At 43.4% G+C, this 24,356-nt stretch overlaps 1 protein-coding gene across 4 annotated transcripts in view; it reads left to right on the forward strand.

Moving 5' to 3' along the window:
- ZNF827 (zinc finger protein 827) overlaps positions 1 to 24,356 on the forward strand; it is a 174,037-nt gene that overhangs the window by 14,691 nt on the left and 134,990 nt on the right. For all 4 annotated transcript variants that reach the window (XM_030312977.1, XM_030312982.2, XM_030312984.1 and 1 more), the window contains exon 2: positions 16,828 to 17,880. In XM_030312977.1, coding sequence (XP_030168837.1) covers positions 16,828 to 17,880 — 1,053 coding nt within the window. The remainder of the gene's footprint in view (positions 1 to 16,827; positions 17,881 to 24,356) is intronic.

The following is a 24,356-nucleotide window of genomic DNA, read 5'->3' on the forward strand; positions in this document are numbered from 1 at the left end:
AGAGACCACTAGGGGCCCACAGACCACACTTTGAGAACCACTGTCTAAGCTGTCTGCATAGAAATGGGAATGCAGGTGTTGGCGTTCGTGTTTCTTCAGCTTTACGTGAGAATGTTATACTGCAGCACTGCGTGAATATTTGCACTGAAGAACCCAAAAGACAGAGAGCCCTGAAGACAGGGAAGTATTCTCAGCTTCTCTGAGATTTCTCTGAGGTATCTTTGAAGTCTCTTGCTCTGTCTGCAAATGGGAATGAAAATAATGTACTTTGCTCTATAATATATCTGTTTGTTTTAAAATGAAAGTAAAGCTTTCGATACACTTTGCAGTTAGTACTTTTCTTCCTCACGCAGATGTAGGTGCCACGGGCCGGCATAACTTAGGTGGCCCGTGCTTTGCTGCGGACAAGAGATGGTCAAGGCTTTGGGGCTTGGGAAACTGGGAGTGTTGCTGGGCTTCTTGTGTTCTCTGCCTGGACTGCTGTCCTCACCAACCATTAACCCCCTTGCCCAAGACAGAAGCTTGAGTGTGATCCTAGATGCCATGCTCTTCCTTTCCTCCCTCATCAAACTGATCACCAAGCCTCTTGACTCTCTTGTAGATATATCTCTGGAGTTCATCATGGCCACTCCCTGCCACTGCTGTACCATACACTCTCATTTTCTCCTGTAAGGATTCACAGCTTATTTATTTATTTATTTATTTATTTATTTATTTTTGCCTCAATGTCATATCCCCATCCCCCTACCCTGGCCTCTGTGTAGCCCAGTATCCACACTGCTACCACAGTAGGCTTTCTAAAACACTCGTGGATTTATTGAGGATCTTTTAGACATCCCAGACATCCCCTAACTGGATAAAGTTTGCTCTTCTTAGTAAAGTATGGAAGATGCTTCATCATCTGTGCTCCCTTTCTCCTGCCCTGCTGTATACCCCTTGTTTCATTCATACTGAATTATTTATATGACAGACTACCATGCTTGTATTTCCTTATGTTGGCAGATTCGTTCCCCCTATTTCTGAATGTCTTGAACCCATCAGATTAACCTTCTGCTTATCAATTAGCACTCAGCTCTCAGGAAGGCCTTTCCAGCTTCCCCTCCTCCCCTATTATTGTTCCTTCCACCTACTGGGAGGAATTAGGGGACCTCCACTGGTTCCCACTGGTCTCTCATAATACCTCCCATGCCATACTGTTATTGCTTATTCCTCTATGTCTTTATCGCTGTGAGCTTTTTAAGGGCATGGCCTATTCTGTATTCATTTTTGTACATTCTTGCACATCGCAGTACCTGGTGTAAGTGGTCAGATAAGGTTGAATAAATGAACAAATGAAAGAAATTAAGAACGGGTCACAGAATCAAATAAATAGGAGGTGTTTCATAAAGATTCTTGCATGAATGAATGAATGAGTTGAATGAATGAGGTTAAGAGTGAGTCACAGAATCAAAGGATTTTAGAGGTAGAAAGGACCATGGAGAACATCTCCTGCTGTCATCCTTTCTCAGCAATGAGACAATGATTTGGCTAACGTGTCCAGCTGGGCTGGGTAGGAGGTGATGAACAGTGCCATAGACATTCACATGGATGCGGCCTAGAGAAGCCTGGGGAGAGTCATGTGCTTCCGGAGGAGACTTGCCGAGAAGAGCAGAGGCCACGGCCTACACCACAGGGGGATACCACAGACAAAGTGCAAAGAGAACTTTTGTGGTTGGAAGTCTGTGGCACATTCCAGACTGTAGAGTCTCCCCTCAGCTATTGGCTGTTGCCCTCTCTCTGTCCTCAAACTGTGCCAAGACTGTAAGATTTTCCTGATGACTGGGCATATTCTACATCTGGATTCCATGGTCATAACAACCAGAAGTTTCCTGTCCTCTTTGGTTGAGGTGATTATGATATAGAGCTGGGTAGCAATATCAACAATTTTGAGGTAAGCCCCACCATCTAAAATACAGTGTTCTCTCATCTGAGATTTCTAGGTGTCTGGGAGGGAGGGCAAGGGGACACTATTATTCACTGAGTGCTAATTCTGTGCCAGGTGCCTTACTTACGTAATTCTAACTTCCCTTCACAGTAGCCTCATGGCGATGATAGGTATCAGTATCTTATTCTATAAACAAGAGAATAGGCCTGTGCATGTCAGGTGGGTCTATTAGGAAGCAGAGTGGGAGTGTCTGGAGTCTAAGCTTGTGCCCTTTCTGTTTTGTCCTGCTGCTTCAGGTTCTAGAAATGGTTTCTTTTGCTCTGCAAAACCTATTATGGCCTTATTGTATTAATTTGGTCAATTCTTGAAGTTGCATTTATTTTATGTACTTAAAAGGAAGAGAATCTGTAGCTTTCTAGCTAAACGTTCTCTGCGCCTTGCAGTCGACAAATCCTTCGCTATTACCATACTTTACAGATGAGGGATCGAGTGATGGGAGGCAGAACGTTCCATGTCGGTCTGGTTCTTCTCCATATTCCTAACACCCGCACCAGGAGTTCATATTCAGTGGGCTCTCGAATTTTTGTTAACTAAACATGAGTCATATAGCTTGTAAGTTCCAAATTCAGACGGGAACCCAGGTCCCTGAGTCTGTACTCAGAGCTCTTTCCCCTGCGAAACCATTCTGCTTTTCCCAGACCCCTAATCTGTGGGACTCAGGAACCCTCTGATAGGCCTGTCTGGTGGATTTCCACAGCTCTAAATACATACGTACGGGTTGTCTCTTAGAGTATGATCTCATTCTTGTTCTTGTTTCTCTTCCTTTAAATATCTCAAGACAGGGTTTTAAAGGACCTGACACTTCCCAATCAAATGACTTGAAAAGGATCAATTATCCAATATTGGATTCATAGAGAATTAACACCAGAAGGATTCTTGAGATCATTTGGTACCATATTTTCGAAACTTAAAAAAAAAAAATTAGTGGAACCCTTGTCTTTAAGGAGAGCTCCAGTGTATAGACAAGATCAATGCCAGGTTGTGCGGCTTAAGTGTGTGCTAAGGAAGGAGGTAAGCTGGAGTCCTTGGGCTCCTTGAGGGTATGGTTTATAAATCACTGATCTGTTCTTGCCCCTCATTTTGTAGTGAAGAAACCGAGGTACAGACATGCTCAGTGACTCACAGAGGTGGCTGGATTAAGATGATGATGAAGCGTGTTGTCATATATCTGAATTTCCGATATCATCTTAACCACCATTCTACTTTTATTATAAAGAAAAAGTAGGGGCGCCTGGGTGGCGCAGTCGGTTAAGCGTCCGACTTCAGCCAGGTCACGATCTCGCGGTCTGTGAGTTCGAGCCCCGAGTCAGGCTCTGGGCTGATGGCTCAGAGCCTGGAGCCTGTTTCCGATTCTGTGTCTCCCTCTCTCTCTGCCCCTCCCCCGTTCATGCTCTGTCTCTCTCTGTCCCAAAAATAAATAAACGTTGAAAAAAAAAAGAAAAAGTAAATCACCTATACTTTAGAGCAGGAGTGAGCAAACTGTGGCCTGTTTTTGTGCAGCCCCTTGAGCTAAGAATGGTTCTTGCATTTTTAAACAATTGTTAAAAAAAAAAGAAAAAGCAACAGCAACAACAAAAGCAAAGAACATGGGATGAAGACCATAGGTGCCCCATAAAGCCTAAAGTATTTGCTGTCTGTCTGTTCACAGAAGAAGATTGCGGAACCTGCTTTACTGGAGTCACTGCTGCTGATATTAACATGGAAATACCAGAAGAATTTGGCTTTCTCTAAGTAACTTCAAAACATGTAGATTTAAAACAAAGCCCGATTAGTTGAGCGTATTTACGTCAAAAAGCGTTTCAAACTTGTATTCCTCAAATGAACTTCTTTAAATTGCTCAATACATTTTCAGCCTTCTTTTCAAACACCAGATTTTGGGGGAGGATAGGCCAGTTAACTAGGTTCTTGTAATACATGGGAAACATTGCCCCTAGAGGGCTGCCTACAGTTGTAAGTTCTAGAAGATGGAAAGGAAGCAGTGTGCATATTTGAACACAAAATCAGGGCGTCTTCTAGACTCCCCCCCAAAAGGTTAAGAACGAGAGGAAGCAGAGTGTGAATAATGTCAGTCACTCCTGGTCACTTTGGGGCCACACGTATGCATGCCAGAGGGATATTTCTTGTTTTGAGCCTTACCTTGGAGTTGAGCCTTCCTTTGAAGCAGTCGTCAGTAGAGCAGGTTTCCTAATGTCATCCTTACCACTTGATGCATTTCCAGAAGCATCTGAGCTTTGTTGGGAAGTGGAATGAATGTTTTCCTCCGTGGAGTGTTGCTCATAGTGAATAGACAGCTAGAAGGCAGTGACAGGTCTTTTGAGTGAAAGACCTAGGAAAGGTTTCTCAGCGAAACAAACCCCAAAGTGGGCATGCCTGTGGAAAGCTCCCACCTCCCGGATCCTTCAAAGACAATTAAGTGGATGAAACCACAGGACCCCGTTGTTGAGGCGATGTTAACCTAGCTACAGGCTCTCCTGGCCCTTGGGATTGCCCTAGTTGGTTGGTTGGTTGTGGTATTTGTTGTTTTCATGGTCTTTGGCCAGATCATTGACTTATGTGTGTTCCAGAAGGTGGCCAGGGAAAATAAAAGACAATGAATAAGAATACATTTGGCCGCTTGGTAGCAGCCATGGCACAAAACCTGGTCGGAATAAAGGTTAAAATTCTTGGCCTAAATCTGTATTTAAAGTTAACTTTGAGTTAGGGGTTGTCTTTCTAATCGGTGTCATGGATTCTTGTGCATAATAAAAAAAACCATTGTCTCACAATTCATTGCACCCATATTCCTTTTTTTTTTTTAAGTTTATTTATTTATTTTGAGAGAGCATGCGCATATGAGCAGGGGCAGAGCGAGAGAGGGGGAGAGAGCATCTTGCGCTGTCAGCACAGAGCCCGACGTGAGCTCAAACCCACGAACAGTGAGATCATAACCTGAGCTGATATCCAGAGTCTGACACTTACCCGTGTGAGCCATCCAGGTGCCCATGCACCAACATTCTTTCATGAAAATGTGGGGGATTGGGATCTGTCTTCTCTGCAGCTTTTATTTTATATGTATTTAAGCACTAAATAAAAGCAATTTCATTTGCTCTCCTCTCCTTTGGTAAATCTCTTCTCCCCAAACGCCCATTTTCTTCCTGTATAGACATATATTTTTAGTAAATAAAGGACTTACTGTGTGAAATTTTCTTTTGGCAGTCAGAATGATTATGAGCATAATATGTTTCATTACAAGGTACGTGATGTCAGTGCTTGGTAAATGTGCCCGGGAAGAAATGTATCATTTTATGTATAAGCTGAGATTTCAATAAGTAGCCATTTATCTCTCTATAGAGTGCTGTTCCTAGACGACAGAGTGCATTATTATGTTATTAGGGCTTTTTTTGGTAGTTAAGTTCTTTTTTGATCTATTAAGAATTTCCTGGTGATTTCAGTAGTTTGGTAATATATCGTTCATCTTATAACAGGTATTGGTAATGTTGGGATGAAAACATTTATACAAGAGGAAATAAAAGTCAAGGAAGCAGATAATCGACCGATTTATCAGCCTTAACAGACAATTTTTCTGATAATGCCATGGTAGCCATGGTAAATTTACTTCTGATTGCTTGAGGGGACAGATTCTATATGCTTTCTGTAACATGGAGGTGCAGGAAAGGGTGAAGGAGCAAGTTATCAATCCGTGGACTAACCAGAAGTGTTTTGGTGTGTAGATTGGCCTTGTGGTCAGTGGATTCATGCTATATTTTGAACTATCCCTTTCTTACTAATTTGCTACAACATATGCGGCCACGAGTGTATTTTTTTGTTTGGAGATTGTGAAGTAGCTCTAGTAATAGAAGACTTCTCTTGTTTAACGTCTTTCTCAGAATCTTTCATTTGAACAAAATTTGGTTAAAATTCAGAGGTAGGTAAAAATAGCTTAATAGTTGGCTCCCAGTCCTTCCAGCCTCGGAGGACATCGCACTGCGCAGCAGCATGGTCCGTTCTGTGATAACCAGGTTGTGCAAAAACTACGGCACTAAGCTAGGCTCCGGTTCAGAATCCAGAGGTGAACCAATCCAGAAAAAGTCTCAGGCCTTCGTGCAGACGTACATGTATCAGTTTTCTGGGGCCTCCGTAACAGAGTATCGCAAACTAGATGGCTTGAACAACAGAAATTTATTGCCGCACTGTTCTGGAGGCCAGAAGTCCCAGATCACGGTGTAGGCCGGCAGAGACACAATGAAGACACAAGGAAGGGTCTGTTCCAGATGTCTGTCCCTGCTTGTGGTAGTTCCTTGGCTGTGAGAGGGTCACTCTAGTCTTCACATGGTATTCACGCCTGTAGGCGTGTCTGTCTTTGTGTCTGGATTTCCCCTTTTTATAAGGACACCAGTCATATTGGATGAGGGTCCACAATAATGACCTCATCTTAACTGGTTCATCTGTGAAGACCCTATTTCCAAATAAGGTCGCATTCACGGGTATTGGGGGTTGGACTCCAACATCTTTGGGTGGGGGACACAATTCAACCCATGACACCAGGTTTTCATCCTTAGTTTGCACAGTTTTATTAAGCTGGATGGGAGACAAAAAGCCACAAATTTAGAAAGAAGGAACTCGTGTCTGGGTGTGTATGCTTTTGAAATCCCATCAAAATAAAACTTAAAATGCAGGAGTGCCTGGGTGGCTCAGTTGGCTGAGTATCTGACTCTGGATTTTGGCTCAGGTCATGACCCCAGGGTTGTCAAATGTATGAATGAGAAAGAAGAATGCGCTTAACAATCAGAAAGGCAGCACTTATCAGTACTGGAAATAAGAACGATTTTCAGAATTACAAATGACAATCCTATCATTTGGAGGGGTCCACCCTGAGCATGGAGCCTGGTTGAAATTCTCTCTTTCTCGCTCTGCCCCCTTCTCCTACTTGTGCGCTTTCTCTAAATAAAAAATTAATAATTAATTAAAATAAATAAATAAAGGGGTGCTTGGGTGGCTCCATTGGTTAAGCGTCTGACTCTTCATTGTGGCTCAGATCATGATCTCACAGTTCGTGAGTTTGAGCCCATATCAAGCTCTGTGCTGACAGTGTGGAGCCTGCTTCTGCTTGGGATTCTGTCTCTGTCTCCCACTGTCTCTGCCCCTCCTTTGTTTGCTCTCTGTCTCTCGAAAATAAACTTAAAAATAAGTAAATAAATAGAAATACCCCTACTTTAAAAATTTTTTTAAAAACAATGAAACTTAAAATATTGATTACTTGAAGTTACTGTACTTTTTGCTTACCTGGAAGATTACTTTTTGTCAAACAACTCGCACTCTATTAGATTTCCTGAAGGTTTGGGTTTGAACCTTGCTTTGTCACCCACTAAGTGGGTATATTGGGTAAGCCATTAACCTTTGGAGCCTTGGTTTCCTGGTCTGTAAAATGAAGAGACTATGGTCTACCACATGAAATCACGGGAAGAATTTGCTGATGAATACTGAAGCATCTAATAAAGTACCCGGTATATTTTTAGTGTTTTATGCATGATTGTTCATTCATTCAACAACTGTTTGTTGGGAGGCTGCTGTGTTCCAGGTCTTGTTCTAGAGTTCATTCATTCACTTAATGATGATTATGCCGTGATTTAGTAGAGCACTGGCCTTTGGAGTGAGACATCTGAGCTCAAGTCCTGTCTATGTTAGCAAATCAAGTATGGGACCACAGACTAATCACTGGCCCTTTCTAGGCCTCTGCCTAGAGACTAGCCATATGGACTAAATCTCCAAGGCTTTACCATCTCTAAAGTAATTCAGACAACAAATTCAAAATCGGCAAATAGAGTTATAGTTCTTGGTCTCCTACAGATCCATTGTGCAGTCTGAGAAAGTTACCCTCTGTGATTTAGCTTTTCTGTCTGAAGTGCGGGTAATAGGATTAGTACTGTCTATTTTCCGATGGTAATGATCGTAACAATGATAGCCGCCCTTTTCTGAGCTCTTGACACTGTGCTAGATACTTTTCATACATCCTTGCTTCTCCAGAGCAGCTGGGAACACAGAGAATCGATGTTCCTCAGTGGTTTGTGAAGCACAGCCCTGCAGTATTTAGTAAGAACGAGTACAGCTCTAGGACAGAGTAGAATGTGGAATTCCCTTGAAATGTTAAGCAAAGAGTCCAAGAAATCTGGGACTTTCTGGAGGGGGCTTCAGCTGCGGCCCCAAGTTACCTTGGGATGCTGTGCTCGTTTCTTGGCCACTAGGGAGACTGGTGGAAAAGTTTGCAAAACACTCTCTTTTCCCTATTTCATGTTTGACTCACATCAGAAAAACAGGATTATCATTTGTAATTTTGAAAATTGTTCTCATTTCCAGTACTGATAAGTGCTGCCTTTCTGATTGTTAAGCGCATCCTCTTTCTCATTCATACATTTGACAGACAATAGCTGAACACCTGCTCCGGGCCATTCTAAGTGCTGAGCACATAGCAAAGAAAACGAAGTCCTCTCTCTCATGGAGCTTCTCTTCTAATAAACAGTGATGCTTTGAGGGGAGACCCGAGGAAGTAAAGGAGTCAGCCGTGTGGCTATTTGGGGGGAATTTTGCTCTTTATTTATTATTTATTAGCAAGGCAGAGTAGTAGGGGATGAGGTCTGAAGGATACAGATTATGGAGGCCCTGAGGGCAAGGGAAGGGTTTTGGATTTTATTCCGAGAAACATGAGAAGCCATTTTGGAGGCTTCTGGGATGGGGGTAATGGAGTGTGACATATATTTTTAAAAGCTTACTCCGGCTGCTGGCTGAGCACAGCGGGGCAAGAATCGGAAGTGAGGAGACCAGCTGGAAGACTACTGCCACAGTCCAGGCCAAGGACGGCAGTGTTGTATACCAGGGTGGAAATGGTAGACGTGGTAAAAAGTGGCAAGATTTGGGATGTATATGGAAGGTGGGACCAGTGGGATCTACAAATGAGTTCGATGAGGACTTGAGAGAAAGGGAAGCGTCAAGGCAAGCTGCGGGGGTTTTGGTCTAAGCAATCTTAGGGAGGAGTTGCCATTCATGTTGTGACGGGCAGTTTGATGGTCACCGGAAGGTCTGGCACCTTTATATGAAAATCCTGAAAGCAGCTCCCCTACCGTTTGCAGCTCCCTTTGCAGATAAAGAGCGGTGCGTTCCTTTGTGTTACCTTTGTTTTACTCGTGGACATCTGCAACTATAATTTAAAACCACTCCTGTGTGCACAATGTTCGTCTTGACCCAGAGGGCCTCTCCGTGCCATCTCAGTCTGCCGACTCTTATCCTCTCCAGACTTCCTCCCATTTCCCAGTGCCCTGGCAGCACCTCTTCCCCAGCTGGACTGGTGACAGGAGTCTGGTCGTCTTCTCCACCCTGGCCGTTTTAAATAACTAGCAGTTCTTAAATTTTCTCCCTGGCCATGCTGACAGCGGTTGGGTACCCTGGGCATCGGTGTTTTGATAACCGTGATCTCTGAGGCTTTGTCCCCCGGGGCCGATTGCCGGCCCATGCGTTTCACTCGCACTGTGGCCTCGGAACCCTGAACCCCAGAGTGCTCCCTCAGTGCCGGGCACACCTGGTGTGGGGCATGTGCTAAGGCGTTTAGGCTACAAAGGGACAGTGTAAAAATTGGCAGGTAAAACTGGCCTACATGAGGATATGTTTTATGCTTAAAATCATAAAATTGGTTCATAACAGCCTGATGTGCAGCATACTAAACCTTTATTAAACATTATAGGGGTCATCGTTTTTGTCTTCCTGGTGTCTCTTCCCTCTCCTTTCTTCTGTGACCCACATTAAGTCAATTGTAGAACCCCCGCCCTCTGGCTTCAGTGGTAAGTCTGGAGAAGGGAATAGGACCTCCAACAGGCTGATGAGAGGGGAAAGACCTTTCTCTGGTGGTAAGTCGTTGAGAGGGAAAACCCAGAACCTGTGTGGCCAATTGGCAGCCTCCAGGGAAAGGTGGCCTGAGAGGACAAGGCTAGCCTCTGAGAAGAGATGAGAAGCAGTGAGAGAGTACCCCGATAGTGCACTGCCCTCCTCTCAGATGCCGGCTCCCCTGTGCCCCTCTGTGTGTTTGGGTAAGGGACTGGGAATCGCACCTGTCACTTCTTGCGGTCCTGGTTGTCACTACAACCAGGTTGTGTCCCCTGGTTGTGCCCTGGTACCCCTACTAGGATCAGGGCATCCAGCAGGAATACAAAAATGACTCACCTGTGGCCCTGCCTCAGGCATTTATAATCAAATGGTTTGATTTCAAAACCAGTGGGTGTGGTAAGAAAATTGGTAAAATCTGCCCTTTCACAAATCAATAGATGGTCAGTTTTTAAAATGTGAAGAATGCAGAAAAAAAAAATTATTAGGTTTTAGTCACCTGAATGTTAGCAAACCCTCCTATACATGAATTTCCAGTGTCATCTGTTAAAATCATCTTCATTCCTTCAAGGTCCATTTCCAAAGTCATGTGCACCACTGGAATTAATTTATGCACAAACAACTCTTGCTCGGTTGCTCTGTGATAACACCGGGCTTTGTGCTTCGTATTCTTGTGTAACCCTCACTCCCTGTCGACTGCAGTTGGGCAAGACACTGTTGCGTCTTTGAAGCTCTCTGTTGCAGAGAACAGCTCCCTGAACATAGTAAATGCTCAGTAAATATTTGTTAAATTAAGTCACTCATCAGCATTGGTTTTGCTAATAACTCCTGTATACAGCTCCTTAAACCTTACAAACCACTTTTGTATAAAATTGCGTGGAAAAATTGGTTGTCTAATTAGATAATTGCAAGTGATTATTACTAATAGGGTGATATTACTAATAGAGATGTGTGACCTTAGAATTAAGTATAGGGGTGCCTGGGTGGCTCAGTCAGTTAAGCATCTGATTCTTGATTGCAGTTCGGGTCATGATCCCACGGTTCCTGAGTTCCATCCCCGTGTCAAGCCCCACGTCAAGCCCCAAGTAGGGCTCTGTGCTGCTGACTGTGCGGAGCCTCCTTGAGATTCTGTTTCTTTCCCTTTCTCTGCCCTCTCGTACTCTCCCTCTCTCTCTCTCAAGAATAAATAATCTTTTAAAAAATTAAGTGTAAATATTTAGCTATAAATGTATGCTAGCTGGAAAGGAAGAACACTGGGAAGATTTTTAGATGCAAATGAGCCAGAGGGTTAGTTAGTAGGTACTAGGTGAAGACACCTGTTGTCACAAGAAGAAGGTGTTGATACGGGAGGACTCACCATGAGTCCTAAGAGGTGAAACTTTGTTCTTTTCAAAACCTGCTGGTTAGATTCATTTGGAGCCACTGGTGGGATGAGTTGTGGGTAGATTAAGAAATGGGGCTTTTAGATCTCCATCTCCGCTTACTTTAACCACAGCCAAAAGGCATAAAAAATAATAGGTATCTCTTTCTCGCATTCTTTTTTCTCTTTTCCCTCCGTATCTTTCTGATCCAGGATCTTCTGAGTTGAGTATTTGTCCAATTAAATGCATCTGATTAAAACTGTCAAACTGAAAAGGAAGTGAGTTGGAAAAAAACGCAGCCAGAGTTGCAGATATCGAGTTACCGGTTTTCTGCTTGAGAACTGAATTATAAATAAATGTGTTAGGTAGTGGAATTTTGTTTTGTTTTCCCCAAAGGAGAAATATTCACCACATGGAAACAAAATTTATTCAGCATATTTTCGTTCCGTAATTGTACCACTTCTATTCTTAATTCTTTGAGTTGATGATTTAAAGTGAAAAACACAAAAACAGACTGTTGTGTAAAATTGACAGGAATGAGTGTGAACCTGGCTGTCAGAGACATAGGTTGTTGTAAAATTAGCAATGGAAATAGCTTCCTATTCTGGAGGTTAAAAATAATGTATTTACAAGGAAGTTATTTACATTGGCCGTTTAGAGGCTTCCCCTGGGAGCCTTAGTTAGGAAAGCTGTGAAATCCACAGTCCATGTGCTCAGGAAGCGTTTCCGGGACCACAGCATGTGGGGTGCTCAGAGATTACGTGCCATGATTCTGTGCTCCTGACGGACAGGAAAATGAAGCTGTCTCGCTGCCCAGGGGCTTCTCAAATTGTGAAAGAGAGTCAAAAGTCAAGCCTGGCTTGTTGTAAAGTTTGTGGTGTCCAACAAGTTAATCCCCTAGATTGCCAGAATGCTTTGTTTTGAGCTTCTGCAATGAGAATCTTTTCTCATAATGTGGTGTGAAAGGTGCTACGGGCTCCTGCACACCCCGCCGAAGGGGAGCTCCCCGTAACTGGACCGATGCAGCCTTCAAGGACATCTCCTGGATGAATTCAGATGTGAAATACAGAGCAGCCCAGCAGGGGGAGGAGAATTAATATTTGTGGGAGAAAATCCTTGTTGCTGCTGTTTTGAGCTGAAAGCATATTTGTTTGAGCCGCTTATGATTTTTCTCCAACCTCTGCAGGTCTCCACTTCTCTTGCATTCATGTCTCTGAAAGCTTCCCCCACTTTCTGCTTGACCTCAGGTGATGCCAGAATAATTTCAGAAATGTTTCTTTTCGGGTTTCTGGTCTGGCTCCTCCTAGGCTATGTGCGTTGAAATTATTTGCTGATTTATTACTTGACTAGTCTCAATTTTAGTAGCAGCATCTTCAGAAAAGTGATGAATAGAGTATTGCGAGTTAAACAATACTGTACATATCCGAGTTTTCTTGCAGTCAGGAAGAGAGTGTATCTAGGTGGTCGCGTCCGCAAAGAACTGGGAATGGGTTGGTTGAGAAACACCCAGCTATTTTAGAGGCCGTAAAATGGTCCGTTTAAGAGATGCTTGGTTTGCTTGTTGGGCGCTTATGTTTTGGCAAGGTTGGGAAAGTTTCTCTAAACGTAGATATCAACTGTTTGTATCATTCAAGAATGTTCGGATCTCCTGATCACTGCTTGGTAGGATTAGAGCCTGAATGCACAGCTTTAGTTTTGTTTTTGTTTTTTAATTTTTTTTTTTAATGTTTTTATTTATTTTTGAAGGAGAGAGAGACCGAGCGTGAGCAGGGGAGGAGCAGAGAGAGAGAGGGAGACAAAGAATTTGAAGCAGGCTCCAGGCTCTGAGCTGTCAGCACAGAGCCCGATGTGGGGCTCAAACTCACAAACTGTGAGATCATGACCTAAGCCGAAGTCGGACGGACGCTTAGCCGACTGAGCCACCCAGGCGCCCCAGGACAGCTTTAGTTTTTGATGCACTCACCAGCCTCAGCACATTTGGAGGGGGACTAGTCCTGCTCAACTGAGGGTGTGGAGGGGGTAGGAAATTAAGCTATGCCTTTGGGGCTTTGCCAGTAGAAGTGCTGAATTCTAGAGGCGGTTGAATCAGCTTTTGATCACCAACAAAGAAGTTGCCTGGAAGGAATGGAGAGATTAGAATATGGGAATAATGGATACTTACCTCTGAATGGTTTATCCTAAGATAAGGAGTGAATACTGTCCTTATCTATGAGAATTCTCTTGCTGATTTCTGTTTCTAGAGCGTGGAGGCATGGATGACCAGGAGTAGGAGGGCAGCAGTTTCTGACAACTAGAAGTTGCCATTCAGAGGGCATCTGGCGGGCGGTGCATTGGGGCTTTGCAGAGAAGCACTGGGCCAGTTGTTGTGTGATTTGGGTTCTTGGTTCTGGCATTAACAGTAGGTAGCTATGTGCTTTTGATCCCACCAGGATATTCCCTCAGAATATTTAATAGTCTCAGTAAAATGACGAGCCGGGACATGTGGTTATGGATTTTTGTGGTTCTCAAAACCCTGCTTTCAGGCACCTTGTTAACTGACACCACATTGGTTCTGGACCAGTCTTGACTATCTGGAGCTACTCTAGTGTGACAAAAATATCATCTGAAAGTACTCACTTTTGAATCATTTGTTTTCCTACGTTCTTTCAGTGAGCGTCAATAAAGATCAGAGAAGAAATTCTTTGAGATACTCAACTGTTCTTATTGTAGTGATTCTTTTACTTCTCTTACTATTTACAGGATCGTTCCCATGTGATTTTTCTGAAGGATAAGATATTTAAACTGAAATCAAGAAAGGTGGCTTACCAAAGGAACACAAAATTAGCCCTCTTGTTGAAATGGATGTTGACTACTTGATGTTTGGTAAAAAAAAAAAAGCATCTCTTGGAGAAGCCAGTGGGGAGATGAGTAGTTTAGGGTCGTGCTGGTTTCAGCGAAGATGAAAAATGTTGAAATGGAGTGGGAAGAAGGAAATGTGGCAAATCACAAGGAACCAGACTGTTTTTAACAGAGAAAATTCAATTTTATCTGCCTTTTTTCAGCAAATTCCATTTGATATTTTACATTTTCTTGATAATTTAATAAAGAATCTCAGGAAGGAGTCATGGAACTTTAGCTTAGTGAAAGAGAATTTGTCATTTGTGACATTTCTTCTCTAAATAGCATGGGAAGATCAATGTATCAGCTTGTAGCTCATGCATTACTAGTTCAACTACTTCTATTCAGAAAAGAGACACCATATCATATAGCAAAACTTGGCACAATGGGAAATCTTAGCTCAATTCCTAAACATTCATTGAACTCCGCTGGGGTCCGGGCATCGTGTTAGGCACAATGGGGGATGTGTGGATGATGGAACATGATCCCTGCCTTCAAGAAACACCACCGCTTACTTTTTAGAAGATAAGTCTATAGTAGATAATTTAGAGTGATGTAAAATCAGTGTAAACAGAACATGGGAACGTTGGCTCTGCATTCAAAAGATGCACGGAACGTTGCTGCTTCTCACCGCTGGCAGTCACCTTGAGCTGAGCTACTGTCATCCCTCACCTGGGTTCCAGCCTCCTGGCTGGTCTCCCTGCTTCCACCCTGTGTCTGTAGCCTCTTTTCCACACAGCAGCCAGAACAGCCCTTTGGAAATGTAAGTCACATCAGGGGTGCCTGAGTGGCTCAGTTAGTTAAGTGTCTGACTTGAACCTACTTCATGATCTCGCCATTCCCAAGTTCGAGCCCCGCGTCGGGCTCTGTGCTGACAGCTCAGAGCCTGGAGCCTGCTTCAGATTCTGTGTCTCCCTCTCTCTGCCCCTTCCCGCCCCCCTCAAAAATAAATAAACATTTAAAAAATTAAAAAAAGAAAGAAAATGTAAGCCATATCATATCAAAGCCCTCTGGTAGTTCCCAATGTCGCCAGATGCAAAAGACCTTTCTGCATAGCCTCACTGGTTCACAACACACACCCATCCTCGCTCTCTCCCCTCCCTCTCTTTCTCTGATGTTACTTCTCTGACTTCCTCTCCTTCTGCTCTGACCCCTACTCACCGCACTCTACCCACACTAGCCTCCTTGCTGGGCCACGGACACGTGTTTCCACATCAGGGCCTTTACAGTGACTCCCTCTGCATGGAACGCTCTCCCAGAGGGAGCTAAATGAACAACTGCTCATTTCTTTCAAGTCTTTGCTCAAATGTCACCACCTCAGTGAGGCCCCATATGCCCATCCTATTTAAGATTGCAACTTCCCTCCTACCTGTTATCCCCCCATCCTCCTTGTCCTGCTTTGTATCTTTTCCCATAGCACTTCCCAACCTCCGGCTTACTGTATGACTTACTAGTTTTTAAATTTTGTGTGCCATCTATCTTCCTCTCCTGGGATATGAAGCTCCACGAAGGCAGGATTTTCGTTCAGTGTGGTTCAGTCTGGTTCAGTCTAGAATGATCTAGAACAATGCCTGGCATGCCACAGATACTCCACAATTGTTTGTTGGATAAGTGAATGAATGAGAAAGGAGAGATTAATTCTGAGAGTTCCGGGGAGAATCACAAGGAAGAAACTTTTGATCTGACAGGCGAAGGATAAATAGGTTTTCTGAGGAAAGACATTCCTGAGGGAAGGAATATCTTGAGCAAAGGTAGACAATGACAGAGCTCATGGGTGCTCTTGGAATGGCTGGGAGTCCCAACGGAGCGGTGCTTTGTGGGCAGTCAGTGTGGTAGTGGTGGAAAGAAAAATTAATGGACGGAAAATAATTAAAGGAGACTCTTAGTGGAGTGAGGAGAGAAATTCTTAATCATTGCCTGTGATAAGATGGCAGGCATGTTGGTAATCGGAATCCAGGACTCTCAAAGAAGTAACATGCATAACATGGGAAATGCTGTCACTTTAAGAAATCAGTAATGTGAGCAGTGTTTGCGAATGAGATCTGATTTTTATATAGTTCTTGCCTGTTTGCAAATCACAGTCACATGCTTATGGTGATTTAAGCTTCATAACAATTGGATGCAGTTGTAATATCTAACAGGCAGGTAGTATTTACATCGTTGGATGAACTTTTCAAAAAAAGTCAGTTGCCTCTTCTATCAAACCAGCTAAGCGTCTTGCCTGAGGTCGTGGAATCAGAAAGTGGGGAAGCGGCTTCCCACTGTCTTGTGCCTCACAGACAACATTTTCCCACCCTGCCAGGCTGCCTCTCTAATTCTGATGCGACACTAAAGATATCATGCCGGTTTCTTTTTTCTTTCTTTCTTTTTTTTTTTTTTTAACAAGGAAACGTGTTTCTTTCCATTTCCCCCACCACTGAGAATAGCAGTCTCTTCATGCAGTTACTTCTCTCCCAGATCCATTTTTCTCTCTCCCTCTTTTCCATTTCAATTTGTCTGGAATAATTATAGAAAGATGAATATGTTTCGTAGGTGGGTGTGTTTTTACCTTTGCCTGTTTAGTATTTTACCTTCTCTCAGAAGGCTTCTGCCAAGACTGTCTGACTCAGCACCTGACATTCTGGTAAGGTTGCTGCTGTCTCTCTTGTGGTTCTTGGGGCGAGGGGAAGAGGAAGCATGTCAACAACTCCGTTTGAATGTCTTCAGACTTGCTTGTTGCCCACTGGGGAGTAAACTTGATCTTCTTAATTCCCCCAGATGTTAGTAGGCTGGAAGAGGCGGAGGGAGAACTCAGTGAAGGAGAGCACTGGTATGGAAACTCTTCAGAGACTCCGTCAGAAGCATCCTATGGAGAAGTCCAGGAGAACTATAAGCTGTCTCTGGAGGACCGGATCCAAGAGCAGTCCACTTCCCCTGACACCTCCTTGGGAAGTGCCACTCCCAGCAGTCACACGTTGGAGCTGGTGGGACTTGACGGTGAGGTCCTGAGAGACTCACTGCAATGTCAAGATCACCTCTCCCCTGGCGTGTCTTCTTTGTGTGAGGATGACCCCCCAGGCTCCACTAAGCCCTTGAGCAGCAACCTGAGGCGGCTGCTGGAGGCTGGCTCCCTCAAACTCGATGCCACCGCCACGGCCAATGGCAGGGTGGAGTCCCCAGTGAACGTGGGCTCGAATCTCTCCTTTTCCCCGCCGTCCCACCATGCCCAGCAGCTCAGTGTTCTTGCCAGGAAGTTGGCTGAGAAGCAGGAACAGAATGACCAATACGCTCCAAGTAACCGTTTTATATGGAATCAAGGTAAGTGGTTGTCAAACTCAACCACCACCTGCGGCTTGTCTCCGGATTCAGCCATCCTCAAACTGAAAGCCGCAGCCAATGCCGTTCTGCAGGACAAATCTCTCACCAGGACTGAGGAGACCATGCGATTTGAGTCCTTTTCCTCCCCTTTTAGCTCCCAGTCTGCCAGTTCCACGCTGGCAGCCTTATCCAAGAAAGTCAGTGAGAGAAGCTTGACTCCCGGTCAGGAACACCCACCCCCGGCCAGCTCTTTCCTTTCCCTGGCTTCCATGACCTCCTCGGCGGCCCTTCTGAAAGAGGTAGCAGCAAGGGCTGCTGGGAGTCTTCTGGCTGAGAAATCATCACTGGTGCCTGAGGACCCTCTACCGCCACCGCCTTCAGAGAAGAAGCAAGAGAAAGTAACCCCACCACCCCCGCCACCGCCTCCACCGCCTCCGCCACCACCACCACAGTCCTTGGAATTATTGTTACTCCCAGTTCCTAAGGGAAGAGTTTCTAAACCCTCCAGCTCAGGTATGGGGTCTTTTATTTCAATCATCGTGTACGTTTCTTTCTTTCTTTCCTTTTCTTTCTTTCTTTCTTTCTTTCTTTCTTTCGACCGTAAATTGCAATGTCTTCTTCATTGCTTTATTCGGAAGGGGTCCCCATCTGATCCGAGGCAGGAATAAGAAAGCAGGAGCACAAGAAAATACTTTAAGCAAGCAGCGTAGTATTCTTTCATGTATGTGTTACACAAAGACTTCACAAATAGCTTCATTTTTGAAAGGTAATGAATAATCTTGGAGACGTACAGTACTCCTCCCTTTCATATAAATGATCTTTTTTTTTTTCTTCTTACCAAGTGCAGGCTAGGTCCATACAAGACATATTTAATGGGAGAAGATCAAAGCAGCTTTGTCATGGAGTGCATGGCATCACTGAACATAGGGGGATAAAAAAAACCCCACAAAAACCCGCTGCTTTTGATACAGTGGACAAGGGAGAGCCCACCCTCCTGTTACCTCCCATCACAAATGGACTTCTGTATACAGTAACTACTCTGCCCTAATTTATCACACTGTATACTTTTATGTTAGCATTTTTATTATTTGTGTGTGTGTGTGTGTGTGTGTGTGTGTGTGGAATTTAAACCTTTCCCACTTACCCTGTTCTTCTGTAATTTCTTGCCATAGAAGAACCCTAAAGAATATTGTCATTCAGACATAATCAAAGCATTTCCTGCAGATGCTTTTTTTTTTTTTAAATTCAAATCCAATCAGATTCTGAAGGCATGTGCATGTGGAAAATTTGAATCATAAGTTTTTCTTGGGAGGACAGTGTTTCCAAAGGAGAAGTCGTTGTCTTGTGGAGCCCTGACATTCACAAGTGACTCGTCTGAGGGAGAAAGTTAGTCACTTGAGTTCTCACGGTGGAAGCATCCCATCTTGTGCTGGGTTGTTTTTAAATTGTGCGTATGGTAAATTCACGGTCCCGGGATGGAGGTATGGAGTTTCAGATGTCTCCCGAGGATATCCTGTCAGATTGGAACAGGAAGTAGACTATGTGTGCCCTCGTCAGTGTAAACACTGCTGTTGTGTATGTCTAGCCAGCTTTGATTATTTGCAGCCACATTGATGAATGGCAAATAATTGAATGGTCGCTGCTAACATTGGTTTGATGCACTTCAGACAAATTTCCATTTAAATTGCTGAGTGAGCTCTATGCGCTAATTCTAATTGTTTTAAAACTTGTGTAAACAGCAGAATAGAACTAAGGAAATGGATACCTGGAACTTTTATGACTCTATAAGTGATCCAAACCAGTCACTCCAGAGTTTCTGAAGGGTCCATAAAATCCTGAAATGTTTATCCATTCCGAGTTTCATTTCTCCTCACTTTTTACCTGCCATCTGGTGAAATGGCTAAAATTAGGAAACCAGGAGAAGAGCAAAGGGAGCTGGGTAATCTTGCAATGGAGAAAATCACCCCTCATTTATAGAAATTTCATTTAGGGGAGCAGCAGGAAGAAAGGCATGGCTGTATATAAAATGTAGTTTTACAGGGGCGCCTGGGTGGCTCAATCGGTTAAGCGGTTAAGCGTCCGACTTCAGCTCAGGTCATGATCTCATGGCTTGTAAGGCCCCGTGTCGGGCTCTGTGCTGACGGCTCGGAGGCTGGAGCCTGCTTCGGAATCTGTGTCTCCCTCTCTCTCCACCCCTCCCTTCGATTCTGTGTCTCCCTCTCTCTCACCCCCTCCCCCGCTTGCACTCTGTCTCTCTCTCAAAATAAATAAACATTAACAAAAATTTTTGAATGTAGTTTTATAAATATTCTCTGTATCTGGTTACTGAATGAATGCACTTACGGTATTTACACTACAAATTCATATGGACTTCAGTTACTTAGAAAAGCTTATATAAAATTAATAATAAATGTTAGTTGACTGAAGGCTCAGAAAGAGGTAACTGATAAAATTGTGTCTCCTGAAGGCACGTTGTGGCCGCTTTGTCATTGTAAAACGTCTTGAGTTAGCTAGCAACAGTGGTGAAGTATCATTTTTTTCACTCCAGGGCTTAGATGCATGTAAAGATGTGAAAGAGGTCATGAACTTCCAGTGCACGGTAGACTTTCTGCCTGTTTGGTTGTAGGATACATACCCAAAGGAAAAGATAGGTTCCCTTCATGGTTTAAATGCGTTTAATTCATGAAACTATCGCAACGAGCTTCTCAGCAGAATTTAACACGGAGATCTAGAAACAATCATTTTCTTTTCTTTTCTTATTACTGGATTTCTTCTATTGCTAAAACACTTACTCTTTTAATCAATGCATGTTCAAAATGACCAAACTGAGAGAGGAGAGAGAGGAAATTCTTGGATTGTGTCTCTGCAACCCCCTCCTGGTTGACTGGTACCCAAGTCCCCTGTTCTCCACGTGCCTCTGTGCACAAGCCGTGAGTTGGTGAAACAGTTCCATTGACGAGTAACCATAGGAAAAAATCACCCATTTTGTAAAACTCACACAAGAGGAAAGATTGCTGTGAAGACAAACATAAGGGCTCTTGAAATGGTCCCTTGAAAAATGTTCGGTGTGCCCATGTGGATGCATCCTAAATTCGAGTTCTGTTTCTTGCTCCCTGGGTTGCAAACAGGAGGAAGGGTGCCTGTGTGCCCCTCTCAGTTAAAGCGATGTCATCACTTCGCGGCATGCTAACTAGATTATGGGTTAAGGAGGAGCGGATAGACTATTTAATTCTGTTATTTACCTTCATATCACAGAGAGATGATTTGGTTGCTGTTACAGATTTTTTAATCTCAGAAGTGGAAAGAAAGATGGGTCTTTTTCCATCTAGTCCCCCACCCCTTCTAACACTCTGTATTGTGGGCTTCAGGGCGACCTGGGGCTAGATTCAGATGTAACTTGGCCATACCAAGAAAGCATTTAGGAGAATGTGGTGAGGGCTGTCACCCATGTTTTTAAGCATCTCTCATTATTATTTTTTTCCTTTAGCTTAGAAAGAAATCTTCATTTAATTCAAAATTAATAGTGTGGCTGGTTTCTTGCACCAAAGAAAGAAAATTATCTGTTGCCCAATAATTTAAATACCCAAACAATAACCCACAAAAAAAAAAAAAATCCATAAAAATAACTACAGCACCATCCTGATTTCAATCAGGGCTCACGTTTTAAAGCTGTTTCCCAAAAATGTTGCAAAAAGGGCACATAAAGTTGATTCTAGAGTTACAAAGAGATATGTGCTAGAAAAGCCAATCCTGTATTGAGTAATTTAGACCCCAGCATTTCTTCGACCTTCTTTAGGTCAAGGGAAGTCCAAACCATGGGGGAAAAAAAAAGTGTCTTTTAGGTCTGACCTTATTCCTCTTTTTTGAACAGGATTCAGTTGTTGCCAGGTCATGGTGTATTTCATTCCTTAAAGAGTCCACCGCTCAGTAGCCTTTCCCCCCTGCTAGAGAGACGTGACACTTGAGGAGGGAGGTTTCTTTCATGTGACCCTGTGCCCCAGCACATGCTGCACTGTTCCTCTGAAAAGAGACACGGGAGAGAGAAGATTATGTCCGTTTGCTCTCAAGATAAATGTCACACATTGACTCAATTCTCTTTGAAGCTACTGTTTGTTGCCTCTCAGAATAAAATAGATGCTTTTTATTTTAAAGACAAAGTTTCTTGTAAATGGCCAGCAAGAGTCCCAGGATGCCAGGCTCCCAGTTAAAAGAAATAACAAGGAGAGTTTCAGAGAGAGGGTCTCCAGAACATCTTATTTCACGGAGTAAAATTTAAATGTGCTGAGAAGCAAGCTGGTCTCAGAATATTTCCTGGGTCCATAGATAGAGGTTTTCTGGATCCTGTTTTCTTTCATATTTACGTGATGCTATTAAAATTATTGCAAAGGCATAGAAAGGCCAGAGTGTAAGGTAACCTCTTCCTCTACTCCCATTAGGACCATGGCTATTCTAACCCTAATCTGGCAATGATCACAAGGCAGGAACTTGTTTAGAAAATTCACTTTTTAATCAAGATTCAGAACTATCTGTCACTGACCTCAATTATATTTCCTCAGTGATGTAAATATAGACTGCCTCTAGTCTATCCAGATATCTAAAACTTCTTAGTTTTATTGAATACTTTGCAATCATTAAAATATGCATTAATAATTATCAGTGTCAAAGACAACAGATAAACCCGGTGATATCCATTGCCAACATAGTTTTTTATACCCTGAAATAGCATTTGAGAGACATGTCCATGAAATCCTATGAAAATATATTAATTCCATGTATATTGTTAGGAAGGAGGATGGGTCATCCTACTCAGATGTGCAGTAAGTTAGGAGGCCTCAGTGGGGACAGCCCTGAGGGTCATGCATACCCAGGATCACCTGGCATCCTGAACCCCTTTGATGTATATGGTAAGGTGCATATGGGAAGTATGCAGACACTACCTGCAAACTACTTGCACATTAGCTCCATTTTCTGCAAGTTGCCACATAAGATGTACCAAAAGAAAGTTTGATTTCAGCGCCTACGAAACAGTTACATTTGTTTTAAAATTCACTCCTTGAGGGGCGCCTGGGTGGCGCAGTCGGTTAAGCGTCCGACTTCAGCCAGGTCACGATCTCACGGTCCGTGAGTTCGAGCCCCGCGTCGGGCTCTGGGCTGATGGCTCAGAGCCTGGAGCCTGTTTCCGATTCTGTGTCTCCCTCTCTCTCTGCCCCTCCCCCGTTCATGCTCTGTCTCTCTCTGTCCCAAAAATAAATGTTGAAAAAAAAAAATTAAAAAAAAAATAAATAAATAAAAAATAAAATTCATTCCTTGAGGGGCACCTGGGTGGCTCAGTTGGTTAAGCTTCCTGATTTTTGATTTCCACTCAGGTCACGATCTCACAGTTCAGGAGATCAAGCCCTCCATCAGGCTCTGTGCTGGTAGCATGGAGCCTGCTTGGGATTCTCTCTCTCCTTCTCTCTCCGCCCCTCCCCTGCTCCTGCTCACTCTCTCTCTCTCTCAAAATAAATAAATAAACACTAAAAAAAATTCCTACCTTGAGTTAAAGCACGTAAGTTAATAAAAACCTCCATGAATTCCACCCCCCCCCCCCATGAAGTGTTGTTGCTTTGTGGATTTATGTGTAGACAACTTGGTAGGTCACCAAATTGGAAGTGAAGATATTGGCTCTGATCTCAACACTGCCACTAACTAGCACAGGGATTATAAGCACACACCTCTGTTCAGCTTCCTCATCTATATAAACTGAGCTAGTTGGGAATTATCTCCAAGATTCCTTCCTGTGTTAAAATGCCTTGCTTTTCCTTTTTTATTCTTTAACCCTATCGACTCAAAACAAATATAATTTTTTTGAAGTAAATATGTTGCTTCTTAAAATTCACCATCAAACCTCCCACAAGATTGCCTCTGTAGATCTTGTCCATTGTAAATAGTTTAAACGCTTACCATTGTATCTTATTAATGGTGTAGTCATACTGTATGCATTTTGAATATCAGCTCCTCCAAATTCATTTTGGAAATAGGTAAGATGTAAGTACGTGCACATCTCTCCACACCCATTCATCTGACACATGTATTGGTGTGCTATGTGAAAAGCATGTACTCTTGGGCTGACACTGCTGCCTTTGGGACTTGCTGGCAGCTTCCTGTACCTTTTTCTTCCATTTCCAGCACTCATTTCACTTTTTGATACTCTCTTGACCCAGCCCTTTCCAATTACTCTCATTACAATCCAACACACATTTATTGAATTGCACATAGTACCTAGCACTGTTGGGTGCTGGAGACACACAGGGAAAGACCTCTAGCCTCACCCCAGCCAATTCCCCCTCCTCCCCTTCCTCCCCTTCTGTATTTTCCACCTCTCTCTTTTCCCTGCCAAGCTGAATTTGGCCATCAGAGTTCTGCCTGGGCTGAGCTGGACCCTACCTGTGTAGCACAGTGGACTCCTGTTCCTTTGTTTTCTCCTGGCTCCTGTGACAAAGTGCCATTCTGGGCCAGGCCCCGGGCTATGTATTTATGTGATGTCAGTTGTTTAAATTTACATCTGCTCTCCTGGTGAGTGTCCTGCTTTAGAGGGTACGACTAGAACTTATGGTCACTGCTATTATTGCAACAGCTACTACCAGTAGCTTCCGTTTACTGTGTGACGGGAGAACTGCACACATTTATTATCTCTCTTCTTCCAGTAATACTAATGCCTGTAAAGAGAATGTGTTTTCTCCAAGGAAGCAAATCAGCAGCTATCCATGCCACTGGGTTTATTAGCATTTGGTGGGATCTAGTTTTGCTTGTGGTGATACTAACTAGCTAGTGATATGTTTGGGGGGAATTGTTTCCCAGACGGTTGTAAACTATGTAAAATAATGAATGTTTCAAGCCTATTGCCTTAAGAATATGTGGTTCAGTCTAAGGAAGTGGTCATATTTCCTTAGGCTCTAAATTTGAGTGAAATTTATAACCTTGAAAATAGTTTGGCATACAAACTGGAA

This window comes from Lynx canadensis, chromosome B1 (assembly GCF_007474595.2).
Source record: "Lynx canadensis isolate LIC74 chromosome B1, mLynCan4.pri.v2, whole genome shotgun sequence".
Classification (NCBI taxonomy): Eukaryota; Metazoa; Chordata; class Mammalia; order Carnivora; family Felidae; genus Lynx; species Lynx canadensis.